The 21,740-nt window shown below is 36.2% G+C and overlaps 1 protein-coding gene across 2 annotated transcripts in view; it reads right to left on the bottom strand.

Annotated features, from left to right (window-relative positions):
• ZC3H6 (zinc finger CCCH-type containing 6) overlaps positions 1-21,740 on the bottom strand; it is a 69,724-nt gene that overhangs the window by 18,266 nt on the left and 29,718 nt on the right. For both annotated transcript variants that reach the window (XM_003984258.6, XM_019827582.3), the window contains exons 3-5: positions 19,074-19,196; positions 4,828-5,074; positions 2,373-2,506 (exon numbers count right to left, since the gene is read on the bottom strand). In XM_003984258.6, the coding sequence (XP_003984307.2) occupies positions 2,373-2,506; positions 4,828-5,074; positions 19,074-19,196 (504 nt within the window). The remainder of the gene's footprint in view (positions 1-2,372; positions 2,507-4,827; positions 5,075-19,073; positions 19,197-21,740) is intronic.

Here is a 21,740-nt window from a genome sequence, read left to right on the forward strand (position 1 = left end):
TTTAAAATTTACTCTAGAAGATGTATTACACTGGTATAAGGAAAACAAACATAAAATATTTTTTAAATATACAAAGAAGAGGAAATGAAAGGATCTACCAGTAAAATAATATGTTTACAGAAAATTTAACAGCTGTTATAAAGACAAAAAAATTTAGATGCTTTATGGCTAACAGAATAAATAAGTCTTTCAAATCCATCAAAAATTTGCTTGTTCTGTGACTACCCTTGAGTTTTCAAGACTGTGTGAACATACAAGTATCTGTGAGTTTATCTGGCTTTAGGAAGATCTTACACTCCTTGGAAAGGATGGATCTATATTGGCCACTTTACCATGTTCACTCTATCCTGAATAGGTCTCCCCTAGACTACTCCCAAACATGAGCTACATGCTTGGGCTCTGGCACTCTCCTGGCTGTTTCTGGAATAAGAAGAAATCTCTCTTGACAGCCAATAAACTGAAACAGTTGATAACATTTTAACCTTAATAAACAAAAGGAAAAATATTCTAAATCTGATGAATGTAAAAGAAAGAATTTATTCTGATTTTCTATACCATGATAAAGAATCTTTTAGTTGCAGTCCAGATCAGTAAACACCAAAATGTCAGTGCTTGGTGTGCCTGGGTGGCTCAGTCAGTTAAGCGTCTAACAATGGCTCAGGTCATCTCAAGGTTTGTGAGTTCAAGCCCTGGGTCAGGCTCTGTGCTCACAGCTCAGGCAGAGCCTGGGGCCTACGTCATATTCTGTGTCTCCCCTCTCTCTGCCCCTCCCCGCTCACGCTCTGTCTCTCTCTCAAAAATAAACAAACACTGAAAAACAAAAAACATAAAAAAAATAATATGTCAGTGCTTGAAGGGCTCCTTAGAGTTAATTTAATTCCATACTTTCATTTTACAGATTAAGCAAATTGAAACTCAGAGACAGGTAGTAACTTGTTCAAAGCCACACTTTCTTGGAAGCTAATTTTTTTTTTTTCCAGGTATAGCGTGTAGGTATTGGTTATAGGAGAAAACTTACTTTAGAAAGTATTCGCATTAATTTAGTCTAGGGAAAGCAGCACATTCTAGGGGAGTCTAGGAAGATGGATAGACAGGTTATAATTACTGAGAAATTCCAAGCTTGTTTCCAAAGCTGCTATTCCATGGAACAGTGAGTAGTTCAATGAATGTTAATAAATGTAGGTGGGGTGAAGGAGTGAGTTCAGGGTTAAGTAAAATTTGAAAACAGTGGATTGAACAAAGTAAAAAAGGATTTTTTATATCTAACTTGCAAGGAGCCTTTAATACATTAAAAAAAGTTTTTTTTAACATTTATTTATTTTTGAGACAGAGAGACAGAGCATGAATGGGGGAGGGGCAGAGAGAGAGGGAGACACAGAATCCAAAGCAGGCTCCAGGCTCTGAGCTGTCAGCACAGAGCCTGATGCGGGGTTAGAACCCATGGACCATGAGATCATGACCTGAGCCGAAGTCGGACGCTCAACCGACTGAGCCACCCAGGTGCCCCAAGGAGCCTTTAATACATTAATGTTAACTGAGAACATTAGTGGTAGAGTGGCATGTGTTGGGTTTCACTAATTTACCTGGGCCTGAACTTCTTTTTTTTTTTTTTTTAGCTCATACTTATTAACATCTCCCTAAATAGTGTACTAACGAATACATATTAAGAAATCTGTGCCCATTATCTTTAAACCCAGACATCAGAAAACCAAGCATTTTCAAATTACAATACATTGCTATCACTTTGTTCCCACTCAAGGTTGCAGCTTTTAATAATCTACCCTTGCTCTGTATAATTCAATCAATCTTACTGGAACAGTGACAGAATACTGAAATTGGGCCACTTTAATCCAGAGTTGCCAAAAGGCTGAAATGTACATGTTCAGAGTTCAATTCAACACATATTTATTCAATATCTACCAAACACAAGGTACACAAATTCATCTTTCCAACCATTTATATCTTTTTCCTCTCTTTCAATGCTTTCAGTTTTACTAAGTTAATTTACCACTACAGTATCTCCCTTCTTATCAGCCCTGCTACATATTAAGCTATTAGCATTTTAGTTCCATTTGCATCTGGGGAAAATGACTCCTAGGAAAGGAAAATACAGCAGAGAACTAATAGACCATACATTTTTGTTTTCTGACATACCAATTTTATTTTAAGGTGCTTTCAAACACATCCATTTTATTTCAAGGTGACCTAAATTTGCATCTCTATACTTGTATCATGACTATTAAAACAATTCTTTATTTTTTTAAGAATCTATTTATACTCATTTGATCTTAGCTAGAGAATTTTCATTTACTAGGAAAGTAGCATTACAATCACAGTGATTTCTCTGCAGCCAAATAGGTTAAAACTAGTACCTCTTGAAAGTCATCCATTCCTGAAAAAATATTAGGCCCTTTATTGGTTCTTCCCCCACGGTCTTTGCGTTTGATTTTCTTCGGCAAACCACGTCCACGACCAACATTAAAACTTTTAACCCTCTGTTCAATACCTAAAAGAGTTAAAATGTACTTCAAATATTACAGAAAAACAACGCAACTGTCAATCTATTAGCTTATAAGGAACAGCATATTTTAAATAGTATATAATATACAGTGCATTCTTTTTCTTTCTCTCTAGATTCAATGAAAAATATTAATTAAGTTTTTCCATTTTACTTTCTGGGTATTGCTTTTCATTTTTTTCTTTTTAAGGGATGTTAATGATAATAAGAAAGCAAGGCACAAGAATACACATGACTAGAGAAGTTAAATCTAGTTTTGTTCTTTTTAATTTTCCTTAGAATAAGAAAACAGTTTTTCAGAGAATTAAACATTATATTCATCCCTAAGGAAGACATTATAGATATTAGCGATTAACTTGACCAAATTGAGTTTCTAGTGATAATTTTGAATAGATATCACATATGTTTCCAAGTAAAATTTATACTTATCTTACTTTTTAAAAACTTGGTATTAAAAGTATGTAAAATTACCAAAATTAAATATTAGGATAGAATACAGAGTATTTCTCATTTTACCAAAGTCCCATAGAACTGATATATTTTCTTACGTATTACGTGATCTTAAACCTACAAAACAGCAAATAAATATAGGAAAAAAAAATGTTTTTATCAAAAAGAGTCAAAGAAATTAAAAATTTTAAATAACATCAATTTTCACCTTTTCAAAGAATAGGGTTGGTAGGGATTTGGAGAAATTGGCATTTTCACACACTGGCATGCTGTTAAAAAATTGGTCTATCAACTTTTTGTAAATCAACCTTGGTATGTGGATTAAAATTCTTCAAATGTGTGGCTATATCTTTTGACTCAATTCTGCATTTCAGAATTTATTCTTAAAAAGTATTTGTGAAGATGTTTTCTGAGACATGTATAAATATGCATCGTTAATCACAGAATTAAAAAAAAAACCTGGGTGCAACTTAAATGTTAAGTAGCACTTAAATCTCAAGTGGTTACTGTTACACAAACCTAAGACTCTGTTAAACAAATTATCGTATATCTATTTAATTGAATAGAATGCAGACATTAAAAGCTACTTGTTAGCAGAAGAATGAGATATACTTCATAGTTAAGGGAAAAAACAAGTTAAACAGCATGCATAATTTTTTGTTAAAAATAACTGTCAGAAAAAAAAACTGTCAGAAAGATTCTGGAAGAATGTACACCAAATATACTAATAGTCACTGGTTTTGGGTGTAGGGATTCAAATTGCTTTTGTTTTATGTTTGATCTTTGTTGCGTTATTGTTTCCACACACAGAAAAGGTTTTCTGCATTTGGCCATGTATTACTTTCATATTTCAGGGGGAGGAAATGAATGTCAAAAATAAAAGAATACTCAATTCTTTAACAGAGCAAACAGGAAGAACTTGAAAGGGAAAACCCCAGGTGGGAATGGATGAGCGAAACCTCTCTATGTTCCCTTATTCCCCAAGTGGAATGATTCCTGACACCACTATGTCTAGACTTCAGGAACAAACTTACTAATTACAATAGCATATGCACAGGCAAATTCTTTTCCTTTTTAGGTCAGCAAAGCCTGGATACATATTTTTCAAAGGAATTTTGCTAGGAAATCAAGAAAAAGTAAAGTCATAAAAATTACCACATTTACTCTTAACTAATTCCTTTTTTCAACAATAATTAAAGTATAGTAACATAGGGTTTGGGTGCTCACTGCTTGACTTCAGACTCATCTTACTCCAGTTTTCATGAAGCAGATATTGAGTGGACAGTTCTTAAGGTTGATTTGACCCTTATGTGACCCACAGTTTATATGGCAACTTGCCATGCTCTCTCCAGGCACCATGTGCCTCAATACAGCAGATGAATTGATGATCACTCCAGAAATTTCTTTAGTTTATGTTCTTACTTCCAATCTTGAAGAATATCCATAATCCTAAGTATAAGTACATTTGCACAGCAAAGATGATCACCATCTTTTAAAGTCTAATAAAAGAATAGCTTCCTAGAATTCTCTCCTTACAGGTCTAAAATATAAAGCAATGCATAGAGTAACAGAAACAACTGAAAAAGGTAGGGTATTTTTTCAGTAAACTGGTATTATACAAGGAAAGGGAAAAATATTAAATACTCAAATATTAAATACTCAAATATTAAAATACTATGCAGATTAAAATATTTGTAGATGTTTGTCCTCAAAATCTAAAAATAAAGAAAAAAGAATTCGGGAACCACAGGAATAAGCCGATCTTGAGAAGGGACTAAGAAATTTAAGTTTTTACTCCATTGCTACCTGCTGAAATAAGGTTCCCATATTAAAACACAGCCCGACAATTTCACACTTACCTTGCTGAACTTTCATTCTTTGTTTTTTCCCTGGTTCTTTAGAAAATGATCCTAAAGCAGTCGTTGAGGTTTCTTTAGCTTGTCTGTATTGTTTCAGCTGACTGGCAAAATCTTCCTCTGTATCCTGACTGTAGGTACCAAAGTTGTCATCACTGTAGGTACTGTACTCATCATATTCTTTACTTCTAAATTTTTTGTTATGTTGACTCTTCTTTGATGTTATGTAGCTTCCTGATAAATGTCCATGCTAAGTGAAAATAGACAATAGTTATCAGGATTTTTCAGCTATATAAATGAATTGATAGTAACACAGGACATCTTTTTTCCCCCCAGAAATCTGGAGAAAAAAAGGGGAAAGACAATTACAGTTCTGACTCTTGGCTAGTACTTATCTATGACAGTATTTAAAACTAAGTTCAAAAAGCCAAGTGCTACTCTGGTATTATCAAACATTATAATTAATGTTCATAGATCCTTGCTGATGAGTGTGTTTTGTTCCCTTTTTGTTTTCCATGTCTGGCGTCTCCATATTTGTACACAAAAGTATACTTAAAAATCCACACCATTATACATGAATTCCTTCTCTAAAAAGCTGAAAACATCTTTTGGAAAATATATGGGTACCTAGATGGCTCAATAGGTTGGGTGTCTGACTCTTGATTTTCGGTCAGATCATCATCTCACGGTTCGGGGGATAGAGTCCTGTGTCAGGCTCTGCACTGGCAGTGTGGAGCCTGCTTGGGATTCTATCTCTCCCTCTCTCTCTCTGCCCCTCCCCTGCTCACATGTGTCCTCCTCTCTCTTTCAGAATAAATGAACTCAAAAAAAAAAAAAAAAGAAAATAAGGAAAATATAGTAAAATAGCTTGAGGTGGGAGAAAATATATATTCTCCTAACACTGTCCCAAATGACAAGTTTAAGTATCTTATACTTAAAAAAAAAACTGTATGTGTGGAAATTTTAGAAAAAGAATATTCTTATTTCTGAGGTCTAACAAGGATTTCTCTAAAACTTAAAAACATCTAGTGAATAAACTGCTGTTGGAAACTATTTACTATACTATACATGATTAATTTTATTAGTAATTTATTTTACTAAAAGCATATGAAAAATAAGAATACATTTTAGTCCTATAGTTTTATTTAATGGTAGTATTCAATTCTACCTCTATTCACTAAAATACTTTTTATTAGTTCTATCATATCTTCTGTCAATCTTTTAAAAGAAAGGAAGAAAAGATGCATGTAATTGCAATTTGAGGATCTAGCAAAAACTGAGGCCACGATTCATTTCCAGCTTAGCACATTTAAAATATAATGCAAAAATACTGCCTACCCTGGCAGATTACCAACATGAGAATATGTGTTTTTAATAAAACATAGAGAAATATTAAGATCTCTTCAGTAATTATAAAATAGAAAAAAAATAGTTAACTAAAAATATCAAATCAATTAGCTCATCAATTATAAATTTTGAAGACATTGTATTAGATTTCTGATTTGTTTTAAGTAGTATTTTTAAAATTTATAAGAAATTTAAAAACTGGTCTCATTTAGCACTTCAGAAATTCAGAAGGGTTGATTAAGAATTGCAGCCAAGGGGCGCCTGGGTGGCTCAGTCGGTTAAGCGTCCGACTTCGGCTCAGGTCATGATCTCACGGTCCGTGAGTTCGAGCCCTGAGTGGGGCTCTGTGCTGACAGCTCAGAGCCTGAAGCCTGTTTCAGATTCTGTGTCTCCCTCTCTCTCTGCCCCTCCCCCGTTCATGCTCTGTCTCTCTCTGTCTCAAAAATAAATAAATGTTAAAAAAAAAAAAAAATTAAATGGGGCGCCTGGGTGGCACAGTCGGTTAAGCGCCCGACTTCAGCCAGGTCACGATCTCGCGGTCCGTGAGTTCGAGCCCCGCGTTGGGCTCTGGGCTGATGGCTCAGAGCTTGGAGCCTGTTTCCGATTCTGTGTCTCCCTCTCTCTCTGCCCCTCCCCCGTTCATGCTCTGTCTCTCTCTGTCCCAAAAATAAATAAACGTTGAAAAAAAAAAAAAAAAAAAAAAAAAAAAAAAAAAAGAATTGCAGCCAAAGGGCAGTGTTTCTCAAATTTTTTATAAAAGTACTATGAAAATAATTGTTTAGATTAAGTTGAAGATTAATTTTTAGTTGAGTAGTGCTTATTTTTCCTTTTATTAAAAAATGTGATTCTATGACATACCAGACCAAATGGATTTCATAGATATATTCAGAACATTTTATCCTGAAACAGAATATGCATTCTTTTTAAGTGCACACAGAGCACTCTCCAGAATAGATCACATATAAGCCACAAAACATATCTCAACAAATTAAAAAAGATCAATGTGTCTTTTCTGACCACAAGACAATGAAACTAGAAATCAATCACAAGAAAACCTCTGGAAAGATCACAAATACCTAGAGGTTAAATAACATGCTACTAAACAACGAACAGGTTAACCAAGAAATCAAAGAAATAATAATAAAAAAAAAACATAGAGACAATTGAAAATGAAAACACAATAGTCCAAAATATTTGGGAGGCAGCAAAAGTGGTTCTAAGAGGGAAGTTTACAGCAATACAGGCTTACCTCAAGAAGCAAGAAAAATCTCAATAACCTAACCTTATGCCTCAAGAAGTTAGAAAAGGAAGAACAAATAAAATCTAAAACCAGCAGAAAGAAGGAAATAATAAAGATAAGGGAATAAGTGATATAGAAACTAAAAAACAACATATCAATGAAACCAGGAGCTGGTTCTTTGAAAAGCTAACAAAATTGATTAAATCTCTGGTCACTCGTTTAAAAAAAAAAAAGAGGACTCTCATAAACAAAATCAGAAACAGAAGAGGAGAAATAACAACCAACACCACAGAAACACAAACAACTGTAAGAGAATATTGTGAAAAACACATCAACAAACTAGACAACCTAGAAGAAATGGATAAATTCCTGGAAACATAGAACCTAACAAAACAATCAGGAGGAAACAGAAAATTGGAACAGATTCTTAGCAATGAAACTGATTCAGTAATCAAAAAACTCCCAATAAACAAAAGTCCAGGGCCCAGATGGATTCACAGGTGAATTCTACCAAACATTTAAGGAAGAGTTAACACAACAGCCAAAGTATGGAAAGAGCCCAAATGTCCATCGATGGATGAATGGCTAAAGAAGATGTGGTATATATATACAATGGAGTATTACTCGGCAGTCAGAAAAAATGAAATCTTGCCATTTGCAACTATGTGGATGGAACTAGAGGGTATTATGCTAAGCGAAATTAGTCAGGCAGAGAAAGACAATTATCATATGACTTCACTCATATGAGGACTTTAAGACACAGAACGGGGGCCCCTGGGTGGCTCAGTCGACTGGGCCTCCAACTTCGGCTCAGGTCATGATCTCGTGGTTTATGGGTTTGAGCCGCGCGTCGGGCTCTGGGCTGACAGCTCAGAGCCTGGAGCCTGCTTCAGATTCTGTGTCTCCCTCTCTCTCTGCCCCTCCCCCCTCACGCTCTGTCTCTGTCTCCTTCAAAAATAAATAAACATAAAAAAAAAATTTAAGACACAGAACAGATAAACACAAGGGAAGGGAAGCAAAAATAATTTAAAAACAGGGAGGGGGACAAAACATAAGAGACTCTTAAATATGGAGAACAAACAGAGGGTTACTGTTTGTGGGAGGTGGGATGGGCTAAATGGGTAAGGGGCATTAAGGAATCTACTCCTGAAATCATTGTTGCACTATATGCTAACTAACTTGGATATAAATTTAAAAAATAAAATTAAAATTAAAAAAATAAAATAAATTAATTAATACCTACTCCTCTCAAACATCTCCAAAAAACAAAAGAGGAAAGAAAACTTCCAAATTCATTGTATGAGGCCAGCATTAATTACCCTGCTTCTAAAACCAGATAAAGACACAACCAAAAGAGAACCACAGGTATCTCTGATAAACACAGATGCAAAATCCTCAATAAAATCTTAGCAAACTGAATTCAACAATATGTTAAAAAAATCATTCATCACATTCAAGAGGGATTTATTCTTAGGATGCAAGGGTAGTTCAATATTCATAAATCAATCAACATGATACATCACATCAGTAAGAGAAAGGAAAAAAATATGATCATTTCAATAGATGCAGGAAAAGCATTTGACATAAATACAATATCCATTCACGAAAAAATTCCTCAACAAAGCAGGTTTACAAGGAACATACCTCAACATAATAAAGTACTTATATGAAAACCCCACAGCGAACATATTCAATGGGGAAAAACAGAGCTTTTCTGCTAAGGTCAGGAACAAGACAAGGATATCCACTCTCATCTCTTTTATTCAACATAGCACTGGAAGTCCTAGCCACAGCAATCAGACAAGAGAAAGGAATAAAAGGTATCTAAATTCGTAGGGAAGGAGTAAAACATTCACTATTTGCAGATGACACAATACTATATAGAAAACCCTAAAGATCACTAAAAAACTACTAGAACTGATAAGTGAATTCAGTAAGGTCATGGATACAAAATCAATGTACAAAAAGCGTTGCATTTCTATACACTAATGAAGCAGCAGAAAGAGAAATTAAGAAAACAATCCCATTTACAGTTGCACCAAAAATAATAAAATATCTAGGAATAAACTTAACCAAAGGGGTGAAAGATCTGTACTCTGAAAATTATAAAACACTGATAAAAGAAACTGAAGATGACACAAGCAAATGGAAAGACATTCCATGCTCATGGACTAGAAGAACAAATATTGTTAAAATGTCTATATTACCCAAGGCAACCTACACATTTAATACAATCCCTATCAAAATACCAACAGCATTTTTTTACAGAACTAGAACAAACAATCCTAAAATCTGTATGGAACCACAAAGAACTCAAATAGGCCAAAGAAATCTTGAAAAAGAAAAACCAAAACTGGAGGGGTGCCTGGGCGGCTCAGTCAGTTGAGTGAGCAACTCTTTGGCTCTGGTCATGATCCCAGGGTCGTGGGATCAAGCCCAGTGTCAGGCTCCGCACTGAGGATGGAGCCTGTTTGAAATTCTCTCCCTCCTCCTCTGTCCCTCTCCCACTCTTTCTCTCTCTCTCTCTGAAAAATAATTTTAAAAAAAGAAAAACAAAACTGGAGGGATCACAATTCTAGACTTCAGCTTATATTACTAAGAAAGCTGTAGTAATCAAAACAGTATGGAACAAGCACAAAGGTAGACACATAGATCAATAAACAAAACAGAAAGCCCAGAAATAACCCCACAATTATATGATCAATTAATCTTCGACAAAGGAGGCAAGAATATTCAATAGGAAAAAGTCTCTTCAACAAATGGTGTTGGGAAAACCAGAGAGCTACATGCCAAAGAATGAAATTGGACCACTTTCTTACACCATACACAAAAACAAACTCAAAATGGATTAAAGACCTAAATGTGAAACCTAAAACCATAAAAATCCTAGAAGAGAGCATAGGCAGTAATTTCTCTGACATTAGCCATAACATCTTTCTAGATCTGTCTCCTGAGGCAAGGGAAACAAAAGCAAAAATAAACTACTGGGACTACATCAAAGTACAAAGTTTCTACACAGCAAACAACCAACAAAACTGTTGAGTATTTTTTTTTTTAATGTTTATTTATTTTTGAGAGAGACAGAGACACAGAGCATAAGCGGGGGATGGGCAGAGACAGAGGGACACAGAAGCTGAAGCAGGCTCCAGGCTTTGAGCTGTCAGCACAGAGCCTGACGTGGGATTCAAACTCACAAACTGTGAGACCAAGACCTGAGCTGAAGTTGGACGCTTAACCAACTGAGCTACCCAGGCGCCCCAACTGTTGAATATTTCCAAAAAATAAATGTAACTGCAAATGATGAAATTTAGGTATCACATCAGTGTTTGATATATTAAATGGATTTAAAACCTTTGTCATTAGGCACAAAAATAATTCTAGCTATTAAAATATTCTGAGAAATGGCAGCTCCATTTACTCCAAAATCAATAGACACACTGAATATACAGATATATTGACCTAACTAGATAAAATTATTAACTAGAGTATAATCCTTTTTAAATTTTAAAAGATATTATAATAAACATCATTTATTCAATAGTTATTGAGCAACCTCAACTACAAAGAAGGCAACAGAATAATGAAAGGCAATAGAAAGAACTCTAACACAGTATTTTTTTTTCTAAGCTTATAAGAAATTAGGAACACCAAATTAGGAAAAAGAATACAGCTCTGTCTACAGAGCTCTGTCTACAGAGCTGTATTCTTTTTCCTAATTTGGTGTTCCTAATTTCTTGTAACAGACCAGCAGAAACCAGAACTCAGAAAGTCTAGGGTTTTTCAGATAGGTGCACAATGATCTGAATACTCCCCAGTGTTCCTGAGAGCATCGTGATTTTTCTAGCATAAAATACGATTTATACTGAAGACTTTGTTCAGATAACACAACATGCCTAAGAAAAATATAAAGTATATCCTATTGTTTAAATTTTTTTCTATTTAAAACACTTCAAATAATTTTTGCACTTAAAGAGGTAGATGTCACAAAATTTGTAAGTGAAAGCTCTAACCCCCAATACCTCAGAATGTGAGTGTATTTGAAGACAGGGCATTGAAAGAGGTGTTGAAGTTAAAATGAAGTTGCTAGGGTGGCCCTGATCCAATCTTACTGGTGTCCTTAGAAGAGGAAATTTGGACACACAGAGACAACAGGGGTGTACATGCACAGCAGAATGACCATGCATGGCAGCAAGAAGGTGGCCATCAATAAGCAAGGAAGAGAGGCTAAACTGATCTATCTCTTATGGTCCTCAGAGAAAACCAACCCTGCTGACACCTTGCTCTGGCACTTCTAGCCTCCAGATTACTAGAAAATAAACTTCTGCAATTTTTTTTAAATTTTTTTTTCAACGTTTATTTATTTTTGGGACAGAGAGAGACAGAGCATGAACGGGGGAGGGGCAGAGAGAGAGGGAGACACAGAATCGGAAACAGGCTCCAGGCTCTGAGCCATCAGCCCAGAGCCCGACGCAGGGCTCGAACTCACGGACCGCCAGATCGTGACCTGGCTGAAGTCGGACGCTTAACTGACTGCGCCACCCAGGTGCCCCAAACTTCTGCTATTTAAACCACTAGTCTGGGATATTTTCTTATGACAGTTGTGGCAAACAAATATATGCTGTATGATTTTCAAAGACTTGAAATTTGTGGCATAGGCCTACAAGAGGTTCACTTTAGACCCAAAGACATCTGCAGATTGAAAGTAAGGGGATAGAGAACCATCTATCATGCTAATGGACTTCAAAAGAAAGCTGGAGTAGCCGTACTTCTATCAGATACCTAGACTTTATTTATTTATTTATTTATTTATTTATTTATTTTTTAATTAAAAAAAATTTTTTTTAATGTTGATTTATTTTTGAGAGAGAGAGAGACAGAGCACAAGCAGGGGAGGGGCAGAGAGAGAGAGGGAGACACAGAATCTGGAACAGGCTCCAGGATCCGAGCTGTCAGCACAGAGCCCGATGCAGGGCTTGAACCCACAAATCACAAGATCATGACCTGAGCCAAAGTCCGACGCTCAACCAACTGAGCTACCCAGGCACCATAACAACCTAGACTTTAAAACAAAAACTGTAACAAGAGATGAAGAAGGGCACTATATTGTAATTAAGGGGTTTATTCACCAAGAAAATCTAACAATTGTAAATACTTATGCCCCCAACTCGAACAACCCAATATACTAATCAATTAGTCACAAACATAAAGAAACACACTGATAATAATACCATTATGGTAGAGGACTTTAACACCCCACTTACAACAATGGACAGATCATCTAAGCAGAAAATCAACATGGAAACTATAGCTTTGAATGATACACTGGACCAGGTGGACTTAACAGATACATTCAGAACATTTCATCCTAAAGCAGCAGAACACACATTCTTCTTGAGTGCACATGGAACATTCTCCAACAGATCACATACTGGGTCACAAATCAGCCCTCAACAAGTACAAAAAGATTAATACTGTGCCATGCATATTTTCAGACTACAACACTGTGAAACTTGAAATCAACCACAAGAAAACATTTGGAAATACCACAAATACTTGGAAACTAAAGAACATCCTACTAAGGAATGAGTGGGTTAACCAAGAAATTAAAGAGGAAATTAAAGAGTACATAGAAGTCAATGAAAATGAATACATGACAGTCCAAAACCTCTGGGATGCAGCAAAGGAGGTCATAAGAAGGAAGTATATAGCAATCCAGGCCTTCCTAAAGAAGGATGAAATGTCTCCAATACACAACGTAACCTTACACCTAAAGGAGGTGGAAAAATAATAGGAAATAAAGCCCCAAACCAGCAAAAGAAGGGAAGTAATAAAGGTTAGAGCAGAAAACAATGATACTGAAATTAAAAAAAAAAAAAACAGTAGAACAGATAAATGAAATCAGGAGCTGGTTCTCTGAAAGAATTAACAAAAATTGATAAACCCCTAGCCAGATATATCTAAAAGAAAAAGGAAAGGACCCAAATACATAAAATCAAGAATGAAAAAGGAGAGATCAAAACCAACACTGCAGAAATACAAATAAAAATAAGAGAATATTATAACCAATTATATGCCAATGAATTGGGCAATCTGGAAGAAATGGACAAATTTCTAGAAACATATAAACTACGAAAACTGAAACAGGAAGAAACAGAAAACTTAAACAGACTCATAACCAGTAAAGAAATTGAATCGGTAATCAACATTCTCCCAAGAAACAAGAGTTCAAGGCCATGGCTTTCCAGGGAAATTCTACCAAACATCTGAGAGTTAATATCTATTCTTTTGTAGTTGTTCCAAAAAAAGAAATGGAAGGAAAACTTGCAAACTCATCCTATGGAATCTATTTGATTCCAAAACCAGACAAAGACCCCACTAAAAAGAAGAACTACAGACCAATTTCCCTGATGAACATGTATGTAAAAATTCTCAACAAGATACTAGCAAACCTAATCCAACAATACACTAAAAGAATTATTTACCACAATTAAGTGGGATTTATTCCTGGGATGCAGGGCTGGTTTAATACCTGCAAATCAATGTGATAAATCACATTAATAAAAGAAAGAATAAGAACCACATGATCCTCTCAGTAGATGCAGAAAAAGCATTTGACAAAATACAGCATCCTTTCTTCATAAAAACCCTCAAGAAAGTAGGGACAGAGGGAACACACCTCTAGATCATAAAGGCCATATCCAAAAGACCCACAGCTAATATCATCCTCAATGGGGAAAAACAGAGCTTTCCTCCTTAAGTCAGGAACACGACAGGGATGTCCACTCTCACCACTGTTATACAAGATAGTGTTGTCCTAGCCTCAGCAATCAGACAACAAACAGAAATAAAAGACATCCAAATTGGCAAGTAAGAAATCAAACTTTCACTCTTTGACACAACATGATACTGTATGTGGAAAACCTAAAAGACTCCACCAAAAACTGCTAGAACTGATACGTGAATTCAGCAAAGTCGCAGGAAATAAAGTCAGCGTACAGAAATTGGTTGCATTTCTATACACAAAGAATGAATCAGCAGAAAGAGAAATCAAGGAACCTATCCCATTTACAATTGCACCAAAACCCATAAAATACCTAGGAATAAACCTAACTGAAGAGGTAAAAGACCTGTTTATGGAAAACTATAAAAAGCTTATGAAAGAAATTGAAGACAGAAAAACAGAAAAACATTCTATGCTCATGGATTAGAAGAACAAATACTGTTACAATGTCAATACTACCCAAACCAATCTACATATTCAATACAATCCCTATCAAAATAACACCAACGTTCTTCACAGAGCTAGAACAAACAATTCTAAAACTTGTATGGAACCAGAAAAGACCCTGAACAGCCAAAGTAATGTTGAAAAAGAAAACCAAAGCTGGAGGCATCACATTCTGAACTTTAAGCTATATTACAAAGTTGTAATCATCAAAAAACAGTATGGTACTGGCACAAAAACAGACACATAGATCAACAGAATAGACAATCCAGAAGTGGACCCATTAATGTATGGCCAACTAATCTTTGACAAAGCAGGAAAGAATATCCAGTGAAAAACAGGCTCTTCAGCAAATGGTGCTGGGAAAACTGGACAGCGACATGCAGAAGAATGAACCTGGACCGCTTTCTTATACACAAAAATAAACTCAAAATGGACGAAAGACCTAAATGTAGACAGGAAACCATCAAAACCCTAGAAGACAAAATAGGCAGCGACCTCTTTGATCTTGGCCGCAGCAATTTCTTACTTGACATGTCTCTGGAGGCAAGGTAAACAAAAGCAAAAATGAACTATTGGGACTTCATTAAGATAAAAAATCTGCAGAGTGAAGGAAACAACCAACAAAACTAAAAGGCAACTGACAGAATGGGAGAAGGTATTTGCAAATGACATATACAATAAAGGCTTAGTATCCAAAATCTATAAAGAACTTATCAAACTCAAAACCCAAAAAACAAATAATCCAGGGAAGAAATGGACAAAAGACTTGAACAGACACTTTTCAAAAGAAGACATCCAGATGGCTAATAGACACATAAAAAGATGCTCAACATCACTCACCATCAAGGAAATACAAATCAAAACGATAATGAAATACCACCTCATACCTGTCAGAATGGCTAAAATGAACAACTCAGGAAACAACAGATGTTGGCAAGGATGTGGAGAAAGAGGATCTCTTTTGCACTGCTGGTGGGAATGTAAACTGGTGCAGCCACTCTGGAGAACAGTATGGAGGTTAGTCAAAAAATTTAAAATAGGGCTTCCCTACGACCCAACAATTGCACTACTAGGTATTTATCCAAAGGATACAAAAATGCTGATTCCAAAGGGCACATGCACCCCAATGTTTATAGCAGTGCTACTGACAATCGCCAAATTATGAAAAGAGCCCAAATATCCATTGAATGATAAATGGATAAAGAAGATGTGGTATATACATACAATGGAATATTACTCAGCCATCAAAAAGAATGAAATCTTGCTATTTGCAACAATGCAGATGGAACTAGAGTATATTATGCTACGCAAAATAAGTCAGAGAAAGATAAATATATGATTTCATTCATATAAGGAATTTAAAAAACAAAACAGATGAACATAGGGGAAGGGAAGAAAAAATAAAAACAGAGAAGGAGGCAAACCATAAGGGACTCTTAAATACAGAGAACTGACGGTTGCTGGAGGGGTGTTGGGTGGGGGGATAGGCTAAATGAGTGATGGACATCAAGGAGGGCATTTGTTGGGATGACCACTGGGTGTTACGTGTAAGTAATAAGCCACTAAATTCTACTCCTGAAACCATTACTACACTATATGTTAGTTAACTAGCTTGGATTTAAATATAATTAGAAAATAAAATAAAATAATATCTGCAGCATGTATATACATGTCTCTTTTTCCATACTGAAAATATAAAATATTTTTTCAAAATATCAGAAATCAAAGAATAAAACTGAAAATTGCACTTCTCTCCTTAAAGGCAATACCTCAAAACCACAATAAGAATGCCACTTCAAGGAAGAACAAAGATTGTTAAAATGTCGATACTACCCAAAGCCATCTACATATTCAATGCAATCGCTATCAAAATAACACCAGCATTCTTCACAGAGCTACAACAAATAATCCTAAAATTTGTATGGAACCAGAAAAGACCCTGAATAGCCAAAGCAATCTTGAAAAAGAAAACCAAAGCAGGAGGCATCACAATCCCAAACTTGAAGCTATACTACAAAGCTGTAATCATCAAGACAGTATGGTACAGGCACAAGAACAGACAACTGAGATCAATGGAACAGAAGAGAGAACCCAGAAATGGACCCACAAACATATGGTCAACTAATCTTTGACAAAGCAGGAAAGAATATCCAATGGAATAAAGACAGTCTCTTCAGCAAGTGGTGCTGGGAAAACTGGACAGCGACATGCAGAAGAATGAACCTGAACAACTTTCTTACACCATACGCAAAAATAAACTCAAAATGGATGAAAGACCTCAATGTAAGACAGGAAGCCATCAAAATCCTCTAAGAGAACACAGGTAAAAACCTCTTTGATCTTGACTGCAGCAACTTCTTACTCAACACGTCTCTGGAGGCAAGGGAAACAAAAGCAAAAATGAACTACTGGGACCTCATCAAAATAAAAACTTCCACACAGAGAAGGAAACAATCAGCAAAACTAAAAGGCAACCGATGGAATGGGAGAAGATATTTGCAAATGACATATCAGATAAAGGGTTAGTATCTGGTTCTGTAAAGAACTTATCAAACTCAACACCCAAAAAACAAAGAATCCAGTGAAGAAATGGGCAAAAGACATGAATAGACACTTCTCCAAAGAAGACATCCAGATGGCCAACTGACACATGAAAAAATGCTCAACATCACTCATCATCAGGGAAATGCAAATCAAAACCACAATGAGATACCACCTCACACCTGTCAGAATGGCTCACATTAACAACTCAGGCAACAACAAATGTTGGCAAGGATGCGGACAAAGAAGATCTCTTTTGCACTACTGGTAGGAATGTAAACTGGTGCAGCCACTCTGGAAAACAGTATGGAGGGTCCTCAAGAAATTAAAAATAGAACTACCCTACAACCCAGCAACTGTATAAATTGGATAAAGCAATTGGATAAATACTAGGTATTTATCCACGGGATACAGGTGTGCTGTTTCAAAGGGACATATGCACCCCAATGTTTATAGCAGCACTATCAACAATAGCCAAAGTATGGAAAGAGCCCAAATGTCCATCGATGGATGAATGGATAAAGAAAATGTGCTATATATATATATATATATATATATATATATATATATATATATATATAATGGAGTATTACTCAGCAATGAAAAAGAATGAAATCTTGCCATTTGCAACTACGTGGATGGAACTGGAGGGCATTATGCTAAGTGAAATTAGTCAGAGAAAGACAAATATCATATGACTTCACTCATATGAGGACTTTAAGAGACAAAAAAGATGAACATAAGGGAAGGGAAACAAAAAGAACATAAAAACAGGGAGGGGGACAAAACAGAAGAGACTTACTGGAGGGGCTGTGGGAGGGGCGATGGGCTGGGTAAGGGGCACTAAGGAATCTACTCCTGAAATCATTGTTGCACTATATGTTAATTTGGATGTAAATTTAAAAAAAAAAGAAGTAAAAAGTAAGTACTAACAACAACAAAAAGAATGCCACTTCACATGTGTTAAGATGGCTATTATAAAACAAACAACAACAAAAAAAAAAAAAAAAAGAAGAGGAGAAGAAAACCTAAAGCAAAACAAAATAAAACAGAAAACCCAGAAAATAATGAGTTTGGCAAGGATGTGGAGAAACTGGAAAATCCCATGCATTGTGGTGGAAATGTTAAACAGTGCAGCCATTCTGGGAAACAGTTTGGTGGTTCCTCAGCAAATTAAACATAGAATTACTATATGATCTAGTAATCCCACTCTTAGGTATATAGTCCAACAGTCAACAGTCAAAAGGTGGGAGAAATTCATGTGTCATCAACAGAGGAACAAACAAGATATGGTATATCCATACAATCGTATATTATCCAGCCTTAAAAAATGAAATTCTGATACATGCTAGATGAACCTTTAAAAAATTATGATGGGGTGCCTGGGTGGCTCAGTCGGTTGGGCGTCCGACTTCGGCTTAGGCCATGTTCTCACAGTTCGAGGTTTGAACCCCACATCGGGCTCTGTACTGACAGCTCAGAGCCTGGAGCTTGCTTCTGATTCTGTGTCTCCCTCTCTCTGGCCCTCCCCCACTCCTGCTCTGTCTCACTCTCTCAAAAATAAAGAAACATTAAAAAAAATTTTTTTTTAATTATGATAAATGAAGTAAGTTGGACACAAAAAGACACATACAGTATGACTGCACCTATATGCCTACAGAGTAGGCATATTCATAAAGACAGAAAGTAGAGGAAAGGGGGAAGTGAGATGTTCTCATTTAATGGGTACACAGCTTCTGTTTGGGATGATGAAAAAGTTCTGGAAATGGATAGTGGTGATGGTTGTACAACATTGTGAATATACTTAATGCTACTGATTGTATACTGAAAAATGGTTAAAATGGTAAATTTTTATGTTATGTATATTTGACCACATTTTTAAAAAGGCAATACCTGAGAAAATGGAATGTCATAATCCCTGTAGAAACCAGCTCTTTTTTTGTGGGAACTTTCTGTATGTTCAACATCTGAATCGAGGCTGTAGTCTGAACTATCATCACTAGACGGAGAATTATGCTGAAAGGGAAAACACAATTATGTTACATTTGCAAAAGGAAGAACATTTAACTAGTAACTAGATAGACTTGTTTCAGCCAGAAGTGCCAACCAATAGACAGTATTAGCCTAGTAGGTTCTGAAGTATTAACTGAAAAATCCTTGCTCTACTACAGGCCACCACCACCCCAACTTTTCTAAAATTTTCTGAGGAAAAGTATATCTTCCCCTCTTCTTAGGGACTTAAGAGCAACATTATCATCATCATCCCTGTGATCCAAGGACCTGTGCTCCACTATGCTTAAAGTGATCTTAAAGTTAATCTCTAAAGAATAAAACTAGACCCTCAAAGAGGAACACAGAACATGAGTAGAGTATGAATTGATTTATTTTTACCTAAAATGGCTTTAGAATTCTTACTCTTTTGTATAAGCACCCTAAAACTAAAAGATACCAAAACATTCCAAACTATGAATATGAAATAAATCCAACCCCAAAAATTGAACAAAAGTGAAATGGAAACCAGAAGGAACTGATAATGATGAGCAGATATCAAGAGTCAGCTTTTTAAAATATGTGTGCATTTCTTTAAAAAAAGTCACCAAATCTCGATGTAGTCAAAGTAATCTTCTCAGGTTAAGCATTCTTTTTAAATAATTCTTTTTTTTTTTTTTAATTAATTTTTTTTTCAACGTTTATTTATTTTTGGGACAGAGAGAGACAGAGCATGAACGGGGGAGGGGCAGAGAGAGAGGGAGACACAGAATCGGAAACAGGCTCCAGGCTCTGAGCCATCAGCCCAGAGCCCGACGCGGGGCTCGAACTCACGGACCGCGAGATTGTGACCTGGCTGAAGTCGGACGCTTAACCGACTGCGCCACCCAGGCGCCCCTCTTTTTAAAGAATTCTTAAAAGTTCTTATCAGTGAAGATACTCAGTAAAAATTAGGTGAACTAAATTGAACTCGGATGCTTTTACAATAGAAGGATCTGTTTTCCTCTACCCCATTCTTTTTTTTTTTTTTTTTTTTTTTTAATGTTTGTTTTTGAGAGATCGAGACAGAGCATGAGCAGGGGAGGAGCAGAAAGAGACCAAGACACATAATCCGAAGCAGGCTTCAGGCTCTCAGCTGTCAGCACAGAACCCCATGCAGGGCTCGAACTCACAAGCCATGAGATCATGACCTGAACCAAAGTCGGACATTAGACCAACTGAGCCACCCGGGTGCCCTCCTTTACCCTTTAATTCTTAAAGGTTCTTTTAAGAAAAACAAACTTTTCCTCCACTTTGTTCTTAAATGTTTTCAGGTTTTGTTTTGTGGTAGTGCTATTTCTGTTTTTGCTGATTTGATAGGTGATACGAAGCAATCTTTTCATAATTATGCTATGAAATCCTTCAAACTTAACTATCTACTATTTGTTAATTAGGGCTTGAAATAATTATTGCCCATTTAAATTTTTTTTTAATGTTTATTTATTTTTGAGACAGAACATGAGCAGGGAAGGGGCAGAGAGAGAGGGAGACACAGAATGTGAAGCAGGCTCCAAGCTCCGAGCTGTCAGCACAGAGCCCGACGCAGGGCTTGAACTCGCGAACCACGAGATCATGACCTGAGCCGAAGTCGGACGCTTAACCGACTGAGCCACCCAGGTGCCCCAATTATTGTCCATTTAAAAGCCAAGTTTGCTAAGTCACTAGCAGAAGTCAGCTCCAGTTCCAAGGAAAACCTTTCAGTTGAAGATCACAGAAGGGATAAAACTTGATTAAGAAGAAACTCAGGGGCACCTGGCTGGCTCAGTTGGTGGAGCATGTGACTCTCAATCTCAGGGTTGTGAGTTCAAGCTCCACGTTAAATATAGAAAATACTTAAACATAAAATCTTAAAAAAAAAAACAAAAACAGAAACAGCTCAGACGAAGACAGTGCTTCAGGAAAAACCACCAGGGAAAAGAAGGTTCTGCTTAAGGGAGAAGTTTCTTCAGGCTACTCCAAAAAAGTGAGGCTAAAAAACATATTGACTTTAAGAAGACTATTATCAAAAAATATATACATGTGGCTCATATATAGTAATAAGTAATTATTACCTGAAATTAGCAATTTGACTACATTAAAAATAGGTAGTAAGTAGAATATATCAGAAAAGATGGTGTATCACTTCTGAGATTATGTCATAAAAAAGACTATAATTTTCATCTTGGATGCTTTCTCTTGTTCTCTCTCACTCTTGGGTCACCTGCCTTGGGGGAAGCCAGCTGACATCAATGAGGACACTGAGGCAGCCTGTAGAGAAGTCCACATGGTGAGGAACTGATGAGGCCCACCAAGAGCCAAGTGAGTGACCACGGAACAGGATCCTACCTCTGTCGAGCCAGCCATGAGATGACTGAAACCTCATGAGAAAAGGTGAGCCAGAATCACCTGGTTTAACTGCATCCAGTTTCCTGACTGACAAAAACTGGGAGATAAATCTGGGAGATTAAACTTCTAAGTTTGGGGTAATATGCTGTTCAGCAATAGTTAACTAATAAGATACTGGGGTCTGGAAATGCTGTGCTTCCATAACAA

The sequence above is a fragment of the Felis catus genome, chromosome A3 (assembly GCF_018350175.1).
Source record: "Felis catus isolate Fca126 chromosome A3, F.catus_Fca126_mat1.0, whole genome shotgun sequence".
NCBI classification, from domain to species: Eukaryota; Metazoa; Chordata; class Mammalia; order Carnivora; family Felidae; genus Felis; species Felis catus.